This window comes from Myotis davidii, unplaced genomic scaffold (assembly GCF_000327345.1).
Source record: "Myotis davidii unplaced genomic scaffold, ASM32734v1 scaffold198, whole genome shotgun sequence".
NCBI classification, from domain to species: Eukaryota; Metazoa; Chordata; class Mammalia; order Chiroptera; family Vespertilionidae; genus Myotis; species Myotis davidii.
Window position 1 is genome coordinate 748,063 of NW_006291485.1, and position 20,974 is coordinate 769,036.

At 52.1% G+C, this 20,974-nt stretch overlaps 1 protein-coding gene across 1 annotated transcript in view; it reads right to left on the reverse strand.

Annotated features, from left to right (window-relative positions):
* Positions 1-5,695: 5,695 nt before the first annotated feature.
* Positions 5,696-20,974, reverse strand: part of MIER2 (MIER family member 2) — a 20,897-nt gene continuing 5,618 nt past the window's right edge. The window contains exons 3-13 of the mRNA XM_006764772.2: positions 19,733-19,858; positions 18,996-19,119; positions 18,394-18,485; positions 17,879-17,948; positions 12,013-12,164; positions 11,338-11,419; positions 11,158-11,252; positions 9,171-9,295; positions 8,923-9,050; positions 7,096-7,525; positions 5,696-6,700 (exon numbers count right to left, since the gene is read on the reverse strand). Coding sequence (XP_006764835.1) covers positions 6,679-6,700; positions 7,096-7,525; positions 8,923-9,050; positions 9,171-9,295; positions 11,158-11,252; positions 11,338-11,419; positions 12,013-12,164; positions 17,879-17,948; positions 18,394-18,485; positions 18,996-19,119; positions 19,733-19,858 — 1,446 coding nt within the window. The 3' untranslated portion in view covers positions 5,696-6,678. The remainder of the gene's footprint in view (positions 6,701-7,095; positions 7,526-8,922; positions 9,051-9,170; positions 9,296-11,157; positions 11,253-11,337; positions 11,420-12,012; positions 12,165-17,878; positions 17,949-18,393; positions 18,486-18,995; positions 19,120-19,732; positions 19,859-20,974) is intronic.

Here is a 20,974-nt window from a genome sequence, read left to right on the forward strand (position 1 = left end):
CACAGGAGGGAGCGGGGTGGAGAGTGCGTGCGCGCCGCGGCAGGGACCCGGTACGGGGGAGGAGGAGGGGTCTCTGAGCTGGTGGGGGTCGTCAGTGCCCAGCTACCCCTCCCCCAGGCCGGAAGGCTCAGGCTCAGGGACAGTGAGCCCCGGTCACCGGAATGTCAGTGCCCCGGTCACACGTATTGGGCCGGTTGAGACCGGATGGGGTGAGGTGACAAGAAAAGAATGGGTGCCCTAGCCAGTTTGGCCAGTTGGGGTCCTGGGTTTGATTCCGGTCAGGGTCACATGCCAGGGTTGTGGACTCCATCCCCAGTGGCGGGCCTGCAGAAGGCGGCCAGTCCATGATTCTCTCTCATCATTGATATTTCTAGCTCTCCCTCCCTCTCTGAAATCAATAAAAATATACTTAAAGAAAGAAAAAGAGAGAGAAAAGAAAGGAAAAGAACAGAACAGAAAAGAAGTGAGTGAGGGGTGAATGAGCAGCCCCAGCAGAACTGTGAGGTGTTGGGGAGCTGAGCTCGGGCTCCACAGCGTAAGTCCCCCAACCTCCTCTCTGAGCCTCCTCTCCTCAGTGGAGACGGCACTCATTCCGTGTACATTTCAATACCCTGAGTCAGTAAGTGCCTAAAAATTAAATTGATGGTGTCTTGAGGCTTAATTGCAGAGGTTCTGTAGATCTGCCACCCCTGGCAGTTAGACGATCAGATTCCGCAACACCCGCTCTGGAGACCGTGCCAGGCAGTTTGCTGTGTAGCACTTACTGTCCCCATGTGACAGAGGAGCGGAGGGGCCGGGAGGTAGGCACTCCTCACACCTGGAGTTTGCGTCTGTGCCCTTCACCACACAGGTCCCAGGGAGCCACCGAGGGGGTCAAAACCACCCACGCCATGGAAACAGACTCAGGGGCCCCATTACGTCCAGTCTGTGTCCACACACCCACACTGGATCCTCCTGGCTGGAATCACCTGAGGCCTAGGGGTGATGAAGGGAGTCAGGTCCAGAGAGGGGCAGCCCCTAGCTTTTGAATACAGAGACCCCTGACCCTGCTTCCTGGAGGGATCAACAGACCTTTGCATCTTGGCCACTGTCCAGACGGCAGGGTTGGGGGATAAGTGTCTCAGAGTCAAGTCCCCTGCGCCCCAATCAACTGTCCTTAAGCAGCGGTGGCGGGAGACACGCCCAGACCACCCCCTCCCCCCAACACACACACACAAACACACTCAAAACAACTCAGCCCACCCAGGACATGACAAGGTCCTGCCTGGAAACTTGTGGACCTGAATTTTCCGTCTGCGGTGGCGACTGTGTGGAAAGGACGTCACCAGCAACCAACCCCCCTTCCCAACCGCAAGCCCCGAGGAGTCCAAGTCGCCCGCGACTTCCTCCAAGGCGGCTCGGAGCATCAGACTGAATTGCCGGAGGGTTTTCCTAGAGTCTGGGTAAGGGGTGAGGCTATCGCAAGGGCCCAGTCTCAGGCCCCGCTGGATCCCGCGGGTACTCCTTCCCTCCCCGCGTGACTCCCGCCCCACGCAGGCTCGGGTTCTGCTCATTGGCTTCTACTCCTGCCACTCACAGGGTGGGGCGGGCCCCAGGGAAAGGCTGGTCTTGGGCTCTAACTCCCGTCATTCATTCGTTCATTCATGCAGCACGAACCGAATTAGGGTTGTGAGAATTACCTGATAAAATACTGAAGAGCCGGGCAAAAATGTTACATAAATGTTAGCTTTATTGCACTTTTTTTCACTTTAACCTCGCTTCAATCGAGTGACTACCGCTCTCGGTGTTGATAGCCCATCAACACTTCCAGCATTGTATTGGAATCAAGGAAATGGAGGGTTCTTTACTGAGCACCTACTGTGTGCCGGCACTGTTTGGGTGGGTGCTACAAGGTCAGATCCAGGAGGGTCTCCAGGGAGGCTCCTGGCAGGCACACACTGTGGGCAGGAAGGGGCTTGGCCTGATCCCTGGTGAGGCAGGAGTGGCTGGAGGAGCTGGTTGGCTATCAGCCCCTCCCCACTGACCTCAATCTCATCCTGTTCTTAAAATACCTGGACAAGGTCAGGATTAAAATCTAGCAGGGCAAGTAGGAATTAAGATTAGTGTTAAGACTGGGGTCAGGGTTCTACACCTGCTAGCTGGGGTCCCCCACTTAAAAAAGCTTTCACACCTGGCCCTTTACAGAGAAATGGAGCCAGCGAGGCCTGCTCAGGGTGCAGGGCCTGGGCTGGCAGCCAGGACTGGATGGCTTCTCCCTTACCTGCAGATGGCAAAGCTGGAAGGAGACTGATGTACCGGGCGGAACCATGCCCATCTGCCCTATAGATCCCACCAACTCTGTGTTGCCTGGTCACTCCCAAGCTGCGACACTCAGGGCTCAGAAGGTTATGTTCTCATCTCCCTGTTGCCTCAATGCAACCTGAGGGACTCCAAGTTTGTTTTCAAAAGTATTGTGGAGATTAAGGGAAAGAAGCCTGGCAAGTGGGTAGAAAGGTGTTGGGCACACCACAGGTGCCACCGAGTGCAGCCACCACTCACACCTCTTTCTATACTTCTCTTGGGGCTCAAAGAGCATACTGGGAGTTGGCTCCCAGACTGGGGGCTCTAAGCCCTACTACAGGTCCTGCAGTCTAGACTGTACCTCTGGGGGGCTGTGATGGTATGTTTGGACAGGAAAGGCAAAGTGGGTGGATGGTCCTCAGTCTCATTAAAAAGCACCATTGGAAGGTTAACTGAATAGGTACTTGGGGTCACCTGTAAGTCAGAATCCCAGACCTGCTCCAAGGACTTTACTGTCCCTGAGCGCCACACAACCTGAGTCTAGGAAACCTTCCAGCTTCAGCATCGAGTCAGCATCCTGGGAACCCTCAGTCCTGCATGAAGTTACTTCCTGCAGGTGACCCCTACTGCGGTGCCCTCCCTGCCCTATACCCTAGCCTGCCACCTCCTTCCTCTAAGCTCTGGCATCATCTCAGCTTGTGTGTCTGTTTATCCACTTATCAGAGTCAGAATCCTTCCCGGAGTCAGCTCCAGGAGGGCAGGGACCCCCACAAGAGTAGATGATCAATCAAAGCTTCCTGAGTGAAAGTGACCTAGTGCCCTAGTTGGCAAACTGCGGCTCGTGAGCCACATGTGGCTCTTTGACCCCTTGAGTGTGGCTCTTCCTAAGCCTTAGGAGTACCCTAATTAAGTTAATAACAATGTACATACCTATATAGTTTAAGTTTAAAAAAATTTGGCTCTCAAAAGAAATTTCAATCATTGTACTGTTCATATTTGGCTCTGTTGACTAACGAGTTTGCCGACCACTGACCTAGTGAATAATGAATGACTTAGTCCTGGGGTGGGAGATCACCAGAGTGACTGTTACTCCAGGGGCTCAGTGCGGGCTGGGCTTTCACAGGATGAGGCCGTGAGCAGCTTATTCCTTCTACCAGAGCTTATTTCTTCATGGAGAGTCCAGCCCCTGAGCCACCCCCATCCCACCCTACCTTCCCTGACTACTGCTCAGGGTTGGGGGGTGGTATTTGGGGGTATTTTACTCTGAGCCCCCACCACTGGGTCCCAAGATCAGGAGAGGCTGCAGACGCCAGTCTACCTACAGGGCAGTGAAGCAAAGCACAGCCTGGCCCTGACCTCCAGACACTCAAGGGGCACTAATCTGCCAGGCACCCACTACCTCAATGTGCTCCCTATAGCAGCCCAGGAGTAGTGTTACCACAGGGTATTATAAGAGGTTAAAGAATGTAGAGGAAAAGATGAAAAACGTGGAGAATTTCAGCAGAGAAATAGAAAACCAACAGTGGGGATTTGGGATAGGCTGCATGGTAGTATGAAACTGCAGAAGAGAGGACCAGGGACCTCAAAGACCAGTCCATAGCAACTATGCAAATAGGAACCCAGAAAGAATAAAACACACAGAAATCTGTGGGACAATACCCAGTGCTCTCCTGTGTAACTTGAGGCCCAAATGGAGAAGAGAGAACATAGCAGCAGACATAGCGGAAGAAACAGCCAAGATGCCCAACACCAATGCAAGGCAGTCCTTAGGCCCCACAAGTTCCGTGTGGAAATCTACCCCTGGCACATCACACTCAAATGCTGGTGTCCAGACAAAAAGGAAATCACAAAGAAAAAAGGTGGGTCTCATGTAGGAAAACACAAGAATGACCTATTTCTCATTAGAAACCAAGAGTCATGGGAACATCTTTAAAATGCTGATCCTGCCAAAAAAGAAAAATAAGTTTTAGAAATGAAGGAGGAATCCTCAAGGATCTTCCTGGCCAGTGAGAGGGAGCGAAGAGCATTTGTGGGAAGCAATGAGAGCCCATCTCTAAAAGCTACAGAAAACGATGAGCTACCACCACACTCCTATCCGAACAGCTGAAATCCAAACTGAGGACAGCACACTTGCCGCCAGGCCCTGGAGCTGCTGCAGGGACTCTCCTTGATCACTGATGCAAGTGCAAATGGTGAAGCCTCTTTGGAACACGGTTTGGTGGTTTCTGACTACACTAAACACACTCTTAACGTAAGATTCAGCTCCCCAGTATTTACCCAAATGAGTTGAAAGCTTGTGTCCTAACAAATATCTGCACAAGTGTTCACAGAAGCTTCACCCATAAGTGCCCAAACCGAGACTTCCTTCAGGAGGTGAGTGGATGAAAAACTGTGGTCCATCTGACAATGAAATGCTCCTCAGCAATAAGAAGAAAGAGCTATGCAGCCACGAGAAGACACGGGGGAACCTCAGGTGCACATCACCAAGTGAAAGAAACCAGTCTGAAAGGCCATCCCTCACTGTTCAATACCAGGGAGAAAACCACCTAGACTGTACACCTAAAACTAACACAAAATAATATTAAATGTGAGCTGTAACTGAAAAATAAATAAATAAAACAGGGAGAAAGATACAAATCTTAGCTGTCCAAGTAAATACACACACAAAGGTAAGGAAGGACAAGGGCAATTTTCTCGAAAGCAGAGCAAACCAGAATATAGTCGAGCAATACCTCTAAAATACTTCAAGAAAATGAGAACAGACTAAAAATGCTAGTGAAAATCACTCTCAAGGCCGTGGCATCCCACCCCCAAGTGCTCCTGCTCCTAGCGCTGGCACACCAGCTCTGAAGGACTAAGCCCCGAACTCCAGGAGACACCAGACTTTCCCACACACCTGGGCACAACCAGCCCCTGATCCATCTGCCCTTGGTCTTCATACCCTGGGTCCAGGCTGACCCTCCTGCATGTCCCCTGCCCTTGCCAAGCCTGTTTGCACTTCCTCTGGGGAAGCTCTGAAAACCACATCGACCCAGCCCCTGCTTACCCCTCCAGGGGATTCAGGACCAAACCTGCTGGCTGGCCCACCCAGACCCTCAGCTGCTCTCCCTCCTTCCCGGCCTGCACCTCCTTCCTGGGACTCCGGCCCCTGCCTACCTCTGCGTTGGTGGTGACCTCAGCCTGGCTCACACCAGCCCTCACCAAAACAGGATGATCCTCCTTCAGGTTCCAGATTAAATGCCCCCTCTGTTTAACTGACCACCTCCCTCACATCGGTCATCATGACATGGACCATGACCCCATCCTTCAACGATGCCTGGTACATAGCCCACCAAGTGACTACGTGGCGAGGATGACCTGTGGTTCCCCGGCACCTCCACACACCCTGCCCAGTCCACCACGAGGCACCCACGGGGCTTCAAATAAAGTTTAATAAATAAAACAGCAAGAGATTCAAGGCAGTTTTCACTTCACAGTGTGGTCCTTGGTGGGGTGACAGGGAAGGTTGAGTCCAACTCTGCAGATGGGCTTGAGCCAAAACTCTCCTGATGACACCCAAGGGCTGGGGGTGCTGCCCTGCCCCCCTGGAGGACCCCACTCCAATTTGTAAACAGAAACATAAATAAAAAGAGGGAGGTGGGGGAAGAAACGGACCAGGACCCCAAACCATCTTGCTGGGGAGCTTCAACAGAAATACGACCCGCAGGGTCAGAAAAACAGGCTGGAGCCTGGCCCCTCGGCATTGCAGGCAACAGGGGGTGTCAGTCACCTGTCTCTTGGAACCCAGGAGGCTGCTGAGAAGCCCTGGGGCAGATAGAGAGGAGGCAGGTGGGCGTAAAGTGCGGCTTTTCCTGAAGTGGACAGAGTGGGTGAGGTCAAAGGTGGGGCGGGGCCAACGTCGAGGTATATGGCTCTGTGCCCCGTGGGGTTTGGCACCGAGTAGCAGCTGCCCACCGACCCCTGGGCTGGGGCAGCCCATGGCCCTGCCAGGTGCGGTGAGACAGAGCCAAGCAGGTGCTGGGGGGCTCCCTGGGCAGAGGCTGCTGGTGGGGGGGCGGCGTCCTGCCCTGTCTCCCCATCTCCCTGACGGGCAGGGATGCCTTTCTTTGCCTCTGCTGGCCAGAGGGGGCCGGGCCCTCTGCACCCAGCTGCCCAACAGGTCCCACGGAGGCAGCCTGCAGCCAGGCAGTGGTGCCAGGTGCTGAGGGTGCCGGGCTGTGTGGCGAGGGGCAGGGCTGATAGCCCTGCCACTGCTCACCCTAGTCCTTGAAGTGTTCTGAAGCAGAGATGGCGTTACCCGAGGCCCACGAGGAAAAGGGTCGGGAAGACTGACAGAGGCAGGACCCACAGTGGCCCCAAGTCCAGTCTAGGCCACACACACCCGCCTGTGGCCAGGAATCAACAGGTCATCACGTTACAGCTGCAGTGAGGGGAGAGACCGAGAGAGAGACCAAGAAAGGGTCAGTCCAGTCCCACAGACTGCACGGCTTGAGCGCTGTGGGTCAAACACATGGCTCCCAACCGTGCCCCTGCCAGCAGACCGTGTTTTCACGTGTGCCTGGGAGAGCTGGTGGTTGGGGCAGGGGTAGGAGGAGACTAGCACTGGCCCCATTTGTACCTTTTTGGGTTTTGAACCATATGAATGTTATTACCTAGTCAAAAAAATAAATTAAGCCAAATTAAAAGAAGAAAATAAAACTAAAGAAACAGCCTGCTCCATGGGCCACACCACCCTCGGGCCCTCAGGGTAGACCCCTCCCACTCTCCTCAGTTCAGCCTGAGGCTGGGGGCCCCTAGGGTGGGGGCTGCACTCACTGTGACAGGGGCTCCGAGTGCAGCCCAGGGCCCGGGCACGCTGGGTGGGCAGCCAGGAAAGGATTCACATCCCCAATGCCAATGAGTCCAAACTCAGTGACCGACAAGGCCACCTGTGCAGGGGCCACAGCTTCCTCGGGCTCTCCGTCCATATCCACGTGGCTGGAGACCTGCGGCAGCTCCTCAGGAAGGGCCCCTGGCAGGGCTAAGTCCACAGCCAGTCTCGAGCTGGTGCTGGGCTCTGGAGCAGCTGCAGCGGAGGGGCAGAAGGCCGGCTCGGCCAGGGCTGGGGGCTGCTGGGGCACGGGCACAGTTGGCGGGGTGTCCAGTTGCTGGAACAGACAGGGCTCTTGCTCCAAGGATGGGAGGCTGTTGGAGCCTCCCTCGGGTTCACCAACACTGCCAGTCATGCCGTCCGTGCTCAGCGGCTCTAGAAGGGGAGAACACGGCTGAGACCAGGCCCCAGCAGCAGCCACACCCAGCCTGGATCCACAACCATCCTGGCTAAGGTGCATTAGCTTAAAAATCACACTTTTTGCCCTCAGGATGCAACCTATGCAGGCTCCAGCCAAATCTCTGTCAGGGAAAGCAAAGCCTATAGACCCCTCGTCACTGATGTTTTCACACAAATACATGAAATACACATGACCACAAAAGAAACCAGTTATACTAAACTGCACCCAGGTAAGGCCCTGCCTTGGAAGGTTGTGACTCCAGTTTTTCAAACAGATCAGAACATAACAGACTCAAAACAACAACACAATGCTTGCGCGCACTGCCAAGTCAAGGTAAACGTGCAATTTGTGGAGCTCTGTACACAGGGGCATGGCAGGCAATGCCGGGATGGGTAGATGTGGATGCCCTCCCAGACAAATATGGGACCAACCAGATTCTGGAACCAGGGGACAATCTAAACCCGAGCCCAGTAGACTTAGAGAGCAAAGGTCCTTGTCCTTCCCTCTGTGTTCATCTTCAGAAACTGAAGTTACTAACTGGGCCTTGTCTTGCTCTGGTGTAGCCCTGGGCCCAGGATGCTGGGGCGGGCTCAGATATCCCAAACCTCCCACATGCGGCTCAGGCTAAGCAACCCTCACCTGAGGCCCAGAAAGAAGCCCCCTGACCTTGGACTCAGGGAGGAATCTCCATCCTGGAACCCAGAAAGGAGCCCCCTCAACCTGGGGCTCAGAGAGAAGCCCCCCAACCACCTGGCACCCAGAGAGGAGTCCTCTCCACTGAGGGCCCAGAAAGAACCACCCCCAACCTGGGACCTGGAAAGGAGCCCCCTAACTAGGGGCCCAGAGAAGAGCTGCCCCCGACACCACTAATCACTCGGTGTCCAAAGAACAGCCCCCAACCTGGGACCAGAAATTCACCTCCTCAACCACCCAGGGCCCAGAGAAAAGCCCCCCAACATGAGGCCAAGAAGGAGCCCACCCAACCACCAGAGACCCAGAGAGGAGCCCCCTCAACCACCGGGAATGCAGAGAGAAGTCCTCGAACCTGGGGCCCAGAAAGGAGAGCCCCAACCACCTAGACCAGAGAGGAGCCCCTGCAACTACGTGGGGTCCAGACAGGAGTCCCACACCCCAGCCCCAGAGAGGAGCCCAACCACCTGGGGCCGAGAGGAGACCCTACTTTGGGCTGCAGGGCACACACAGTTCTCCATCTGGGAAACCAACAAGCTCCGATGACAACGCACATGTGTGACACCTCCTGGGGTGAAGTGACAATGGTTCCCAGACACCTGCTCCTTAGTGTTCACTGGCACAGGTCAGAGTGCGTTACAAGGGTGCTCCCCCAAAGATAGGGGCCCACCCACATTCTTACCTATGTGCATCCGTGCCAGAGGGTCCTGCTCAGGGCTTAGGCCATCAGCGGCAGGGGGCAGGGGCGGTGAGGAGCGGGGACGGGCAAGGCCATCGGGGTCACTGCCATCTAGATCCTGGTCTGTATCCCTGTGGAAAGATGGCACCATGGGGGACTGCAGAGAGACAGCTGCCTCAGGCGGGAGGTGCTCCCTGGGACTCCCAGTCGTCCCCTGACCCCAGGTCCTGCTGGAAGCCCGCCACACATACGTAGTTCCTGATGGGCCGTACTTCCTCCGGCCCAGCCGCGTCTGCTGGGAGAAGTAGTCATAGCGCTCAGACTTCTTCCACAGGTAGTAGTATTCCACACACTCGCCCACAGACCTTGTACGCACCTGAGGGACAGTGTGGTGTCATCTGGGCCCCACACGCCCAGCTCCCTCCGCTTCCCAGGGCAGCGGGAACAGGTTACAGCAACCAGCGCTCTCAAAGACCTGCCACACCCCCAGTGTCCTCTGAACCCACCTCCAGCCCCCATCTAAGGCTCACAGGCCACCCCCATGTCCAGGGCTCATCCTTTTGCCTCGAACATGGCACCTCAATCTCAGAGAGCTCCACCACCTGCTGACATGGGACCCCATTCTTCTTCACTCTGGGTCCATGTGTCCAGTGTCCACTTCCCTTTCCTCAGACCTCGCCAAGCTCCCAAAAGTGTCCACCTCATCCCCCGCTCATCGCAGGCCTAGCAGAGGGGGAAAACGAGCCCTCGTGCAGACACCAGGGACAGAGACTCTACCCAGAGAGGACAACATGCAACCTGGCCAAGCTTGCTTTTCCCACGGAACGTCACTAACATCCCAAGGGAGAGCTGTCTATGAGCAAATGAAATGCCATTAAAGGACACATTGGGGCTTTATGAACCCCGACTCAGGTCACATACACAGCACCCTAGAAAGATAAGGGACAGTCCAGCATGGAGCTGGGTGCCACCTGGCAAAACCTCTTGGAGCATCTTCACTTTGGATGAGCCCCACAGCAAGGCCAGGGCTGTTACAGGTACATGTGAGAAACCTGCTGGTCCCCAGGATGAGGGACAGACAACAGAGGCCAGGGAGGCCTGGGAAGGGGGGCCGGCAGGGCACACACGAGCTGTCCCCTCTTCCCAATGACACCCTTGTGCATTAGGGGGTCTGACTGACAGTGAGAGTGTCACAGCCTCCGTGGGGCCAGGGTAGGTGCAAACTTAAAACGTGTGTGGTAACCATGGGGCAGGCATGTGGAAGGCGATGCATGGGAAGTTTTGCTCACAGAAGCAGCCTCGGCTGCAGTGGAAACGCAGGGAACAGCGCACTGCACCAGGCCACCTGGGAGCTGATCTGCCTAGAGAATCTAGTGCCACCTGGAACGACACTGGGCAGGCCAGCTGAGCATCCTCTGTCCCAGCACAGATTCTCACTTACTCCAACCTCCCGAGAGAGGACAGAGGCCCCGAATGTGAGCTAGGTTTCAGCCAGGCCCTGTTTCTCCACAAGCTGTGTCACCATGAATAGGAGGAAGGGGCCAGGGCTGCTTCCCTAGAAGGGCAAAAACCCACTAGGAGATGGGTGAGGAGAGAGAGCCATGGCAAGACAAAGGGAAATCAGACTCTGAGACAGTGTCATAGGAGCATATCCAGCCAGAATCGAGAGAGAGGGACCTCCGTCTAGGAAGGACATGGGGACTCAGGTCCAGGGGGACAAAAGTAGCTCAGGTCTAAGAAAAACAGGTGGACTCAGGTCCAGGGGAGGGCAGGGCCTTGGTACTCAGCAGCCCCTCTGGTCATGAGCATTTGTCACAGGTGGCAGGAGAGACCTATTTCCTTGGTTCGATCAAACTAAGAGACCCTTGTTCCCCATGGCTGGAGGCTGAGAGTGGGGTCCAGGCTGGCAGTCAGTACAGCAGCACAGGCTCTGGGCACAGGTGGTGGAGGTCTCTGAGACTGAGATGCCATCATGTTCATTTCCCATATCGGAGTCTTCTTTGGAGGAAGGAAGTGGCTTCACAGAGGAGACTAGAATATGACAGCAGGCATGTAGGAGTGAGAGGCGGAAACCAGGGCTTTCACCCTCAGCTCAGAGGAGCCTCAAGAGCCTGGTAAAGGGAGTCACAACCTCATGCTGTGGGTGTAGGGTGCCATGTGCCCAGGCTCCCAGGTTCTTTCCAGCCCCAAGGAGGCCATGGTGCAGCCCGATGGGAGCAGGATGGACTGTGTCCTCACCTTGTTGGCCTGGATTAGGTGGAAGTTTTTCCCGTGCACTCGGAAGCCATGCTCAAAGTTCCTACACTCCTCCTCACTCCAAGCACAGAGCCCATCTACAACCGGGAGGAGGCAGTGGCGTCAGCAGTGCCCAGACCAGGACAGCTAGTAAGGGTAGGGGTGGGCAGGCAGGGCACTCACCTCGGATCACCTTCACATTAAACCTCAGTCTCCGCAGAGCCTCCTCCACATTGAAACTGCATTTCACCAGCTCATACAGCGCCTGGGGGAGGGAAAGCCTCTTCCCACCTGCTCACCAGCAGCAATAGCAGGAGCATTTACCCCACCATTGGGCAGGCATATGGGGCATTCACACCACCATCAGGGTGAGGATATTGGGGGTTTACCCTACCATCAGAGAGGGGAAATAGGTGCAATCATGCCACCATCAGGGCAGGCATATAGGGGTACACACACCATTTGGATAGGGGTATGGGGGGGATTTAATTCATCATCCGGGTGGATATATGGGGGTGTTCACCCCACCATCAGCTGTGGATATGGGGAATGTTTATAACACCATCAGGGAAGTGATATGGGGGTGTTCAAATGACAATCAAGATGGATATACTGGGGGCATTTACCCCATCAGGGCAGGGATGTTTGAGGCATATATATATACATTATCATCAGGGCAGGGATATCCAGGGTGTTCACACCATCAGGGTAGGGATAATGAGGGCATTCACATCACTATTGGGGTGGGGCTACCAGAGCGCATTTACCTCACCATCAAGGTGGGAGCAAGCAGGGGCATTTACACCACCATCGGGACAAGGATATGGGGGTGTTCACACCACCCAGCATGCTGCCTACCTGCTCACTATCTTTCACCATTTCTCCCTCTGGAAGCTGAGACCCGGTTGTCTCGTGCCATCTCCGCTTGACTGCCCGGTACAGGAACTCCTCCACCTCCCTCTCAGGGAGGATGTTGGGGTCCCACAACAGCTGGTCATCATTCTCATAAACTGTTTAGAGGGAGTGCCAGGGTCAGCAGTGGGCACAAATTCCATGCCCACACCTCAAAGAGTACACACTCCCCCCAACAAGCATCCACCAGGTTGGCTGTCACAGCACCTCCAAAGGACAGCTGCTAATTTGTATGTCCGGTTACCTGGACCCATCCCTTACACACCCCTCCAGGCCAGAGGTGGTCAGGGGAACAACAAAAGGCGGAAGCCATGGGAGGCCAACTGGGTGCTTCCCAGCTGGGAAATCCAAGGCAGCCTCCTGGAGGAGGCAGGAGGGAGTGTGGGTTGAGGAAGGGGGGACTCCCCAGCATGGCCCTAGGGGAGGGAGTTGTAGGTAACGGGTCAGGAGGGTAAAGCCATTTGCACAGTTTGCAGGTCTTGAACTACAGAGTCCCAAGGAAGCTGAGTGAAGAGCCTGGACTCAATGGCAGTGAGAACTTGGGTCCCAGTGGTCTCGCTCAGGCAACAACCGCTCTAACCACTGCATCCACAAGCCACATTTGAGTGTACTTTGCCCAGGGAAGGGGAGTCCTGTCCCATGCAGGCAGTGGGTGGCAATCTCTAGCTGAGGAGGGACCCGATGGGGAGACAGAAGGGAGAGCGCAGGGCTGAGTCTGGAAAGACCCCAGTGCCAGCACCTCTTAACTAACTAGGGGAGAGTCACGGGGACCACAAACCAAACTGCCCAGTACAGCGGCCAGAACATGAAAAACACACTAAGAAAAATGGCTCCTGTGTTGGAATGTCTCTGGTTGGGAAATTGACTGGGAACCAACAACTCCTGGGTTGGTGCCGAGAACCACAGAAGCTGTGACCTCTCCCAATGCAAGAGCCCCTCCATATTGATTCAAGTCCCAGCCTGGCCAGGGTGGTTGGCCCAAGAGGACCACAGGCCACTCTCTGGAAAAAATAAAATAACATTATCCTGCAACCTTAGCCCTCCACCTGCCTAGCATGTGAATGTGAGAGAAAATCCATGGAACAGGGGTAAATCCACAAATGGCTGGAAATCAGAGTTAGCAGACAGGACTTTAAAGAATCACATGGACTTTCCAGGACTGGAAAATACAACCTGTGAGTTTACGAACCCACTGAACAGCTCTAATAGCAGCTTGGACAGAGCAGAAGACATGATCAATTAAATTGAAAGAATTCAATAAAAATTAAAGAGAAGAAATTAAACTGAATTTGAACAGAACATAGTTAGGAGATGAAGAAGACAGGCATATGTATAATTGAGTCACAGAAGACATGGACAAAAAATGGGACAGAAGAAAATCTGGAGAGACAATGGCCAAGAATTCTCCGAAACTGATGCATGACACCAAACTCCAGATCACAAAAAGTCGGGACAAAGCCAAAGAAAACCACATCTGGGCTCATCTGGTAAAAATGCTAGAAGACAAAAGAAAATGTAATCAACCTGCAGGGAAACAATGAACAAGGATTCCAACACAAACAGTAAGACAGACATCTGACTTACACAGAAACAACAGATACCAAAGACAATGGAACAAAACGGTTCACACGTGAGAAGAAAAAGCTGGCAAATCTAGAAAACTAGACCCATGACAATACTCTTCAAAAGTGAAATCAGCCCACCAGTGTGGCTCAGTGGTTGAGCACTGACCCATGAACCAAGAGGTCACTGCACTGGTTCAATTCCCGGTCAGAGCACATGCCCGACTTGCGGGCTCCAACCCCAGTAGGGGGCGTGCAGGAAGCAGTCAATTGATGTTTCTCTCTCATCGATGTTTCTATCGCTATATCCTCTCCCTTCCTTTCTCTTTAAAATCAATAAAAACATATTTTTTAAAAAGTGAAATCAAGATTAAGACTTTCCAGATAAACAAAAGCTGAAAGAATTCATCAACATCACAAGAAATATTAAAGAGCAAGTTCTTTAGGTAGAAGGAAATTATCCCAAATAGAAGCTGGAGGGAGTGAACAGTACTATCCAGGCAGTTGTGAATAAGCGTAGGGAACATCAGGCATGAAAACCACAACGTTGTCACACTGTGGCACATGCAGTTCCTGCAGAAGCAGCAGCAGCACAACAGGCAGGACAGATGAGGGGATTAGAATGCACTTATTTAAAGCAGCAATTTTCAACCTTTCTCATCTCATGGCGCACATAAACTAGTTACTAAAATTCTACAGCACACCAAAAAATATATGTTTTGCCAATCTGACTAAAATAAAGTATTCTGTATAATTTTGATTTATTCACACCATATAGCTATTATTTGTGTTGGCTGTTGCCATTTTTTTATTTGATAATCTAAGGGAAATGAGGTCAGTGCCTCTGACTAAATAGTCAGGTATTGATGTTTTAAAAATTCTTGCAGCATAAGGTAGGATAATCACTGAAAAGGGAATATAAAAATGAAAACTTATCATATCAAAGAGGAGGAAAAAAATAGAATAAAACTACTTGACTAATCAAAAAGAAGACAATTAAAATAAAAGGGGGGGGGAACAGATGGAACAAAGAAAAAACACACAGAAGATGGTAACTTATCCCAATTATTTTCACAATTGCATGAAAAATAGTCCAAAATGTAACTGGACTACATACTCTCTATTAAAAGGCAAAAGAGAATCAAACTGGATTAAAAAAAATTAGATCCAAAAATATGCCATACACAGAAAATACACTTCAAATATAAAAACAGAAAGCAGCATTTACAAAATAGACTAAATACTGGCCATAAAACAAGGCTCAACTCATTTCAAAGGACTGAAATCACAGAGTATGTTCATTGGACTTCTACTAGAAATCAGTAACAGTAGGATAACTAGGAATTCCCCAATGTTTGGAAATTAAACAGAATGCTTCTAAAACACCCCTGAGTGGGAGAAGTTATCACAATGTGAACTACGGAATAACAAACTAAAATGAAATGAACTATGAGGAAAGAAATACAGATAAAAATAAAAATGAAATAAGTAGCCATCAGACAACAGAGAAAAATCCTGGTAAAGGGCAATAAAAGTAACAAACTCCTAATAAGACTGATCAAGAGGGACTGAAAAGGAGAAAATGCAAAATACCAATATCAGGACTCAAAAAGGGGACATCACTATAGATCCTACAGACATTAAGAAGATAGGATATTACGATCTTTTTTATAATAAAGTTAATAACTTACTAGTGGGATAAATGCCTCAAAAATGCAACATATCAAAACAAACAGAAACTCTAGATAGAGCTATATTATTAAATATATTGAATTTGTAACTAAAAATATTCTTCCACAAACATGAAACTACAGTAAAACCCAGGCCCAGACAGCTTCACTGAGGAATTCTTCCAAACATACAAAGAAGAGAATCGTAACAATCTCACACAAATTCTCCCTGATGTTAGTAAAAGGCACTTCCAGCTTACCTGACCACAAAGCCTGCCGAGGAAAAACACAAAATAAAATGACAGGCAGTGTCACGGCAACAGACAAGCTAATTTACAAACTTACATGAACATGCAACAATACTTCACAGCTAGAGGACCTGCATACCCCAATGTGGAAGCAGAAACCCAGCAACAGCGCACACACCACCAACAGTTAGTTTTCGACACAGGCACCACTTCGATTCGGTGGAGGAAAAATTACCTTTTCAATATGTGGTGCCAGCGCAACTGAATATTCATATGGGGAGTAAAATAGACCCAGAATCCAACCTCCAATCATAAAACAAAAATCAAATTAAGTTAATAAAGGAGACTATCTGCCAGACCTGTGGAGACTCCTTCAACAGCACACACAGTGGCTACAATCCTGACTGGGACGCTGGACTCTGGGAGAAAACGTGCAGTGCACAGCGCCCACACAGGACCTGCATCCAGAACGCAGGAGGAGCCCCGCAAATGAGAAAGAGGAAGACAGCCCTGGCCAGTTTGGCTCAGTGGATAGAGCGTCGGCCTGCAGACTCAAGGGTCCTGGGTTCGATTCCGGTCAAGGGCATGTACCTTGGTTGCGGGCACACCCCCAGTGGGGGGTTTGCAGGAGGCAGCTGATCAATGTTTCTCTCTCATCGATGTTTCTAACTCTCTATCCCTCTCCCCTCCTCTCTGTAAAAAATCAATAAAATATATTTTTTTAAAAAATGGGAAAGGCCTGGAGCAGGCTCTTCGAATGAGACAGTAGACCAAGTATTACTCATCAGAGAATGCAAATGAAAGCTATCAAGAGACATGACTTAACACACCCAAAGGGCTAAAAGCAACAAGAAAGATAATATCAAGTGTTGATGAGGACGTGGAGAATTGGAGATGCGCATCCTGCTGGTAGAGCCCTCTAAGCAGTATCCACAGACGTAATGTAGGCCCCCATATGCCCCTCAGTCATCTATCCAGGAATGAGTGTGTCCACTAAGACACACCCGAGGATGTTCATAACCACAGCTGCAGACAACCATAGTATCAGCCAATAGGAGAAGAGCTGACCAATGTAGCACATCCATACAGGGAACATGACACACAAGATGCACATGCCACACACATGGATCTGATCTCACAGTGTAACATGAGTGAGAGGCCAGCTCCCATCCCCACAGTACCAAAGACCTGTTCCCTATAGGCAAGCTTGGGGGTCAGAGCAAGGGCAGTACATACTCCATGGCTAGGCTCCAGACCAAGGTTGGCACAGCTCTGGCCCCTCTAAGGGTGTGCCTAAGGTGTGTACAGGTGCGTTTCTCTGGGGGAGGGTCCCAGGTGTGGTCAGAGGCAGAGAGTCACTTGCAGTGTCTCTTGTGACCCAGCTTAACTTCACCTTCCTGTCTGCCATCCTTTGCCCAAACTGCCTTCAACAAAGCAAGCACATCACATCACACCAACATCCCAGCCTCTGCCCTGGGAGGCCTTACCCTTTACTAAGGGTCTCTGTCTCCCTTGTCTGTCCCACCCTACCTCCAATCCTGGCTGCTGAATTATCTAGAAAAGCCTCCTGAAAAATGAGTGCCAGTCCCGAGCCTGTAGAGGCTGTGGGGCAAGAAAAACAAGACTCAGTAAGTAAATGACTTCACATCCTGTTTTCTTCACCTATAAATGGAGGCAACAATTCCTACCTTAAAAAACAAAGGCCTCTGCCGAAACCGGTTTGGCTCAGTGGATAGAGCGTCGGCCTGCGGACTAAAAGGTCCCAGGTTCAATTCTGGTCAAGGGCATGTACCTGGGTTGTGGGCACATCCCCAGTAGGAGATGTGCAGGAGGCAGCTGATCAATGTTTCTCTCTCATCGATGTTTCTAACTCTCTATCTCTCTCCCTTCCTCTCTGTAAAAAATCAATAAAATATATTTAAAAAAAAAAAAAAAACACAAAAGCCTCTACAGACATACAAATATCAAGTCCAAGTTAGGGAGTACCCTGAAAGACAAAGCCGGACAGAGGGACACTGGTTCTGGAGGATACTGAGACAGGACACAGACAAGGTAAAGGAGAGGCCTGTGGGCTAAGTGGGGAAGAGCATGAGTGCCCAGAGAAAAGTGCAAAGTCCTGGGCAGGAGGCAAGTCTCCCTTACTTCCTCCTGCCCACTGAGCACTCTGCAAACCTGCTGCCACAGCTGGCACAGGGCAGGCACCCGAGCCAGCCTGAGCCCTCAGAGGATTGGGGAACTAAGTCTGACTGGATGTGCAGCAAGTTCCTTCTTGACTGGAGTGTGGTTTTCATCTTCTTTTCCCTGTCCCCACCAGGATCCAGGCCCCACTTACTCTTCTCACCATGGCGGTTCAAGTGCAGATTGCTGAGGTCGGCTTGGAACTGAGGCCCAACCATGATCTCCTGCAAAGGCAAAGACACAGGAGAGTCAGGGCAGGTGGAAGGCCCAGCCACTTTTCAGAGCCCAGGGCTGTGTTGGTCGGTGCAATCTTTCCACAGATGCCAAGTCCTACGGTCTGAGAATGGGAGGCAGAGACCAGGGTGTGTGTGGGTGTGTGAGTGACCATGTGTCTCCATCTACTTGTCCATCTGTTCAGTATAGCCAGTCATGTATCAAGGGGATGAGGCCCAAGGACCCAGGTGTCCTGATGCCCAGCTCAGAGCACTCAGGACAGGACCTTGGGGCCACATCCCCAGGCCAGCCAATGCCACAGCAGCACGGGCTCAAGGTCCCAACAACATGGCCAAGTCCCAGAGCAGCCCACTTCTCAGAGGCTGTGCATTTGTCTTCGCCCCAGGACCAGGCAGAGACCCACGTTGAAGGTACTGCACGGTCAGGGCCACATACCTTCTTACACTTGTTGGCAGGAAGAGGGTCCTCCTCAGTGTCAGACGAGGTGGAAGAGCCCAGCTCTTTCTCTGTGCCAGTCAGGAAGCGGGCTTTGGGAGAGGGGATGCAGGTGAGATGCATCTGTGGCACTGGGCAGCTCCCCAGCTAGTGGATCCCAGGTCTTCCCTGCTGCAGCCTCCATCCCACTCCCCATCTACTTGACCCCCACACCATGCCACTCCTGAGAAGAGGCATGTCCCAAGCCCTGGCCAGATGACAGGTGCGCAATGGACAAAGGTGCGGGGATTTGCTAACTGCCAGCTGTGAGCCCCCAGCACCTCGTGCTGCTGGGACACTGCCCCCACATCTGACAGGCCTTTTGATTCCAAAAGCTATAGGAATCAACACATTCCCTCCTCCTGTAAACTAAAGCCAAAGAGTCTCGGCTCACTGGCCAGGGAGACGAAAACCCCAAAGAGACTCAGATAGAGACAGGGCACCCCAGCGGCACCATACGTCTGCGTCTGAGTTATTTCCCCCGAGTAGCCCAGGGCCCCCCGTCTGCATCACTAGAGCCTTGTTCGCCCCAGCCCAAGCGGAGGAGCAGGCAGGACACCTACGTCCACTCTGGCTAGGGAAAAGGTCAGAAGCCTCGTGGGAGGTAACAGATGGGGTGAGATCATCGGCCGAGGACTGTGTCTCTTCCTCTTCTTCCCCTGAAAGCAAATCCTTCGCTATTTGTTCCTTTTAACAAAAAGTAAAGAACATTTTTGCAGTTTGCTTTAACAATCTTAAGATAACACTAATAACAACAACGGTGACACTAACTGGATGGTCCTCCCTCTGGGAACAGCAAGGGCTCACGTGGGGCTGCTCTTCCCACTTTGCAGATGAGACTAGGGGCCAGGGCAGGGCAGCCAGGCTGCCAGCATGGATGCTTGTGTCCCTGAGCCCACACCCTGCAGTCCAGAAAGGGATATCACCTATGTCTGCCTTGGGATGGTTAGAGCCCCAGCCACTGCGCTCTCCCTGTGCATCTGTTTTTCAGCTTTGGTAATAAAGCCTCCTCCTGGCACCGCCCCTGACCTGTCAGGACCTCACTCATTCTCTTCCTTCCCAGCTGCGTGTCTCCAGCCCAGTCTCCACTCTCTGCCCCTCTTTGGCCAGTGGTCAGAGTCTTTTCATCTCAGCTCCTTCTCTGTGGCCACTCTAACCCTGAATGCACCAGCTATGACCCTGGGGAGCAAGAGAGTCCCCTCTAAGAAGTAATCTAGGCCTCACACTTCTTCTTTTCTGAGGCCTTCGTGCTTGCCCTCCCTAAATCTTCCCTCAAGTTCCAGGAAGAGACCCCACTCACCTTGTCCAGGGTCATGTCTGGGAGGGTGGCTGTGGCATCGCTGCCCTCACTCTCCCGCTCCGAGATGGGGTCTGTTGTCTCATAGCCATAGAGGGCAAGCAGCTCATCAAGGGGCATGTCACTGCTCTGAGGGGGAATAGAACTCTGTCAGGAGGGGCTGTCTAGGCATTCGGCTTCCCTTCCTCTTATCTGAGCCCCTTCAGCCACCACAACCAGGGGCAATTTGTCACATTCTGGCAACTCACTCCAGGCAGACCCCCGGTCCAGACTTTTACCCAAGGACTCCCTTACAACCCCCAGGATGGCACAGATAAGACACCAGAGCCCAGAGAGGTCAGGTATGTGCTCCAGGTCACCAGCCTTAAAGGGTGGAGCCAGGACTGGCCTCTCAGTCCACACTGCACTGCCCAGAAAAGCTTCCCTGCTCAAAACCGTTCAGACTTGATTCCAGGAAAGCAAGGATGGCATGCTATCTGGAAATCTATCAGAACTCATGACATCAATAAATCAGGAGGGCAAAGACATATAAATGTCTGGACAAATGTGGAAAATGCATCTGGTAAAACCCAACATCCACCTGATTTTATAAAGCACTCAGTACAGTAAAGAGATAGATGCCCAATCAGTGTGACAGAGATGCTGTTAGCCCTCACTGGGCAACAATGCACAGCCAGACAACCCCAGCACAGTCAGAACAGGAAGGCAGGACTGGGAACACCAGAACTACTCACACTGTTTTCTTTTTCTTTTTTTAAATCCTCAGCTAAGAATATACTTTTCATTGCTTTTTCATAGAGAGTAGAAGAGAGGGAGGAAGAGAAAGAGAGAGAGGTAGGGATAGACATCGATGTGAGAGACACATCGACTGGTTGCCTCCAAACATGCTCCGACTGGAGCCTGGGATCAAACCTGCAACCCAGGTACATGACCAGGAATCGAACCTGTGACCCTTTGGTCTATGGGGTGATGCTCTAAACACTGAACACACCAGCCAGGGCATACTCAAAGCCCATCCAATAGAAAATAAACGAAAATAAGACATTCATTTATTTACTAGAGGCCTGGTGCACGAAATTCATGCACTCGGAGGGGTCCCTCAGCCTGGCCTGTGCTCTCTCGCAGTCTGGGAGCCCTCAGGGGATGTCCAACTGACTGCTTAGGCCCGCTTCCTGCAGGGAGCAGGCCTAAGCCAGCAGTCGGACAACCTTAGTGCTGCCAAAGAGGCAGGAGAGGCTCCCGCCA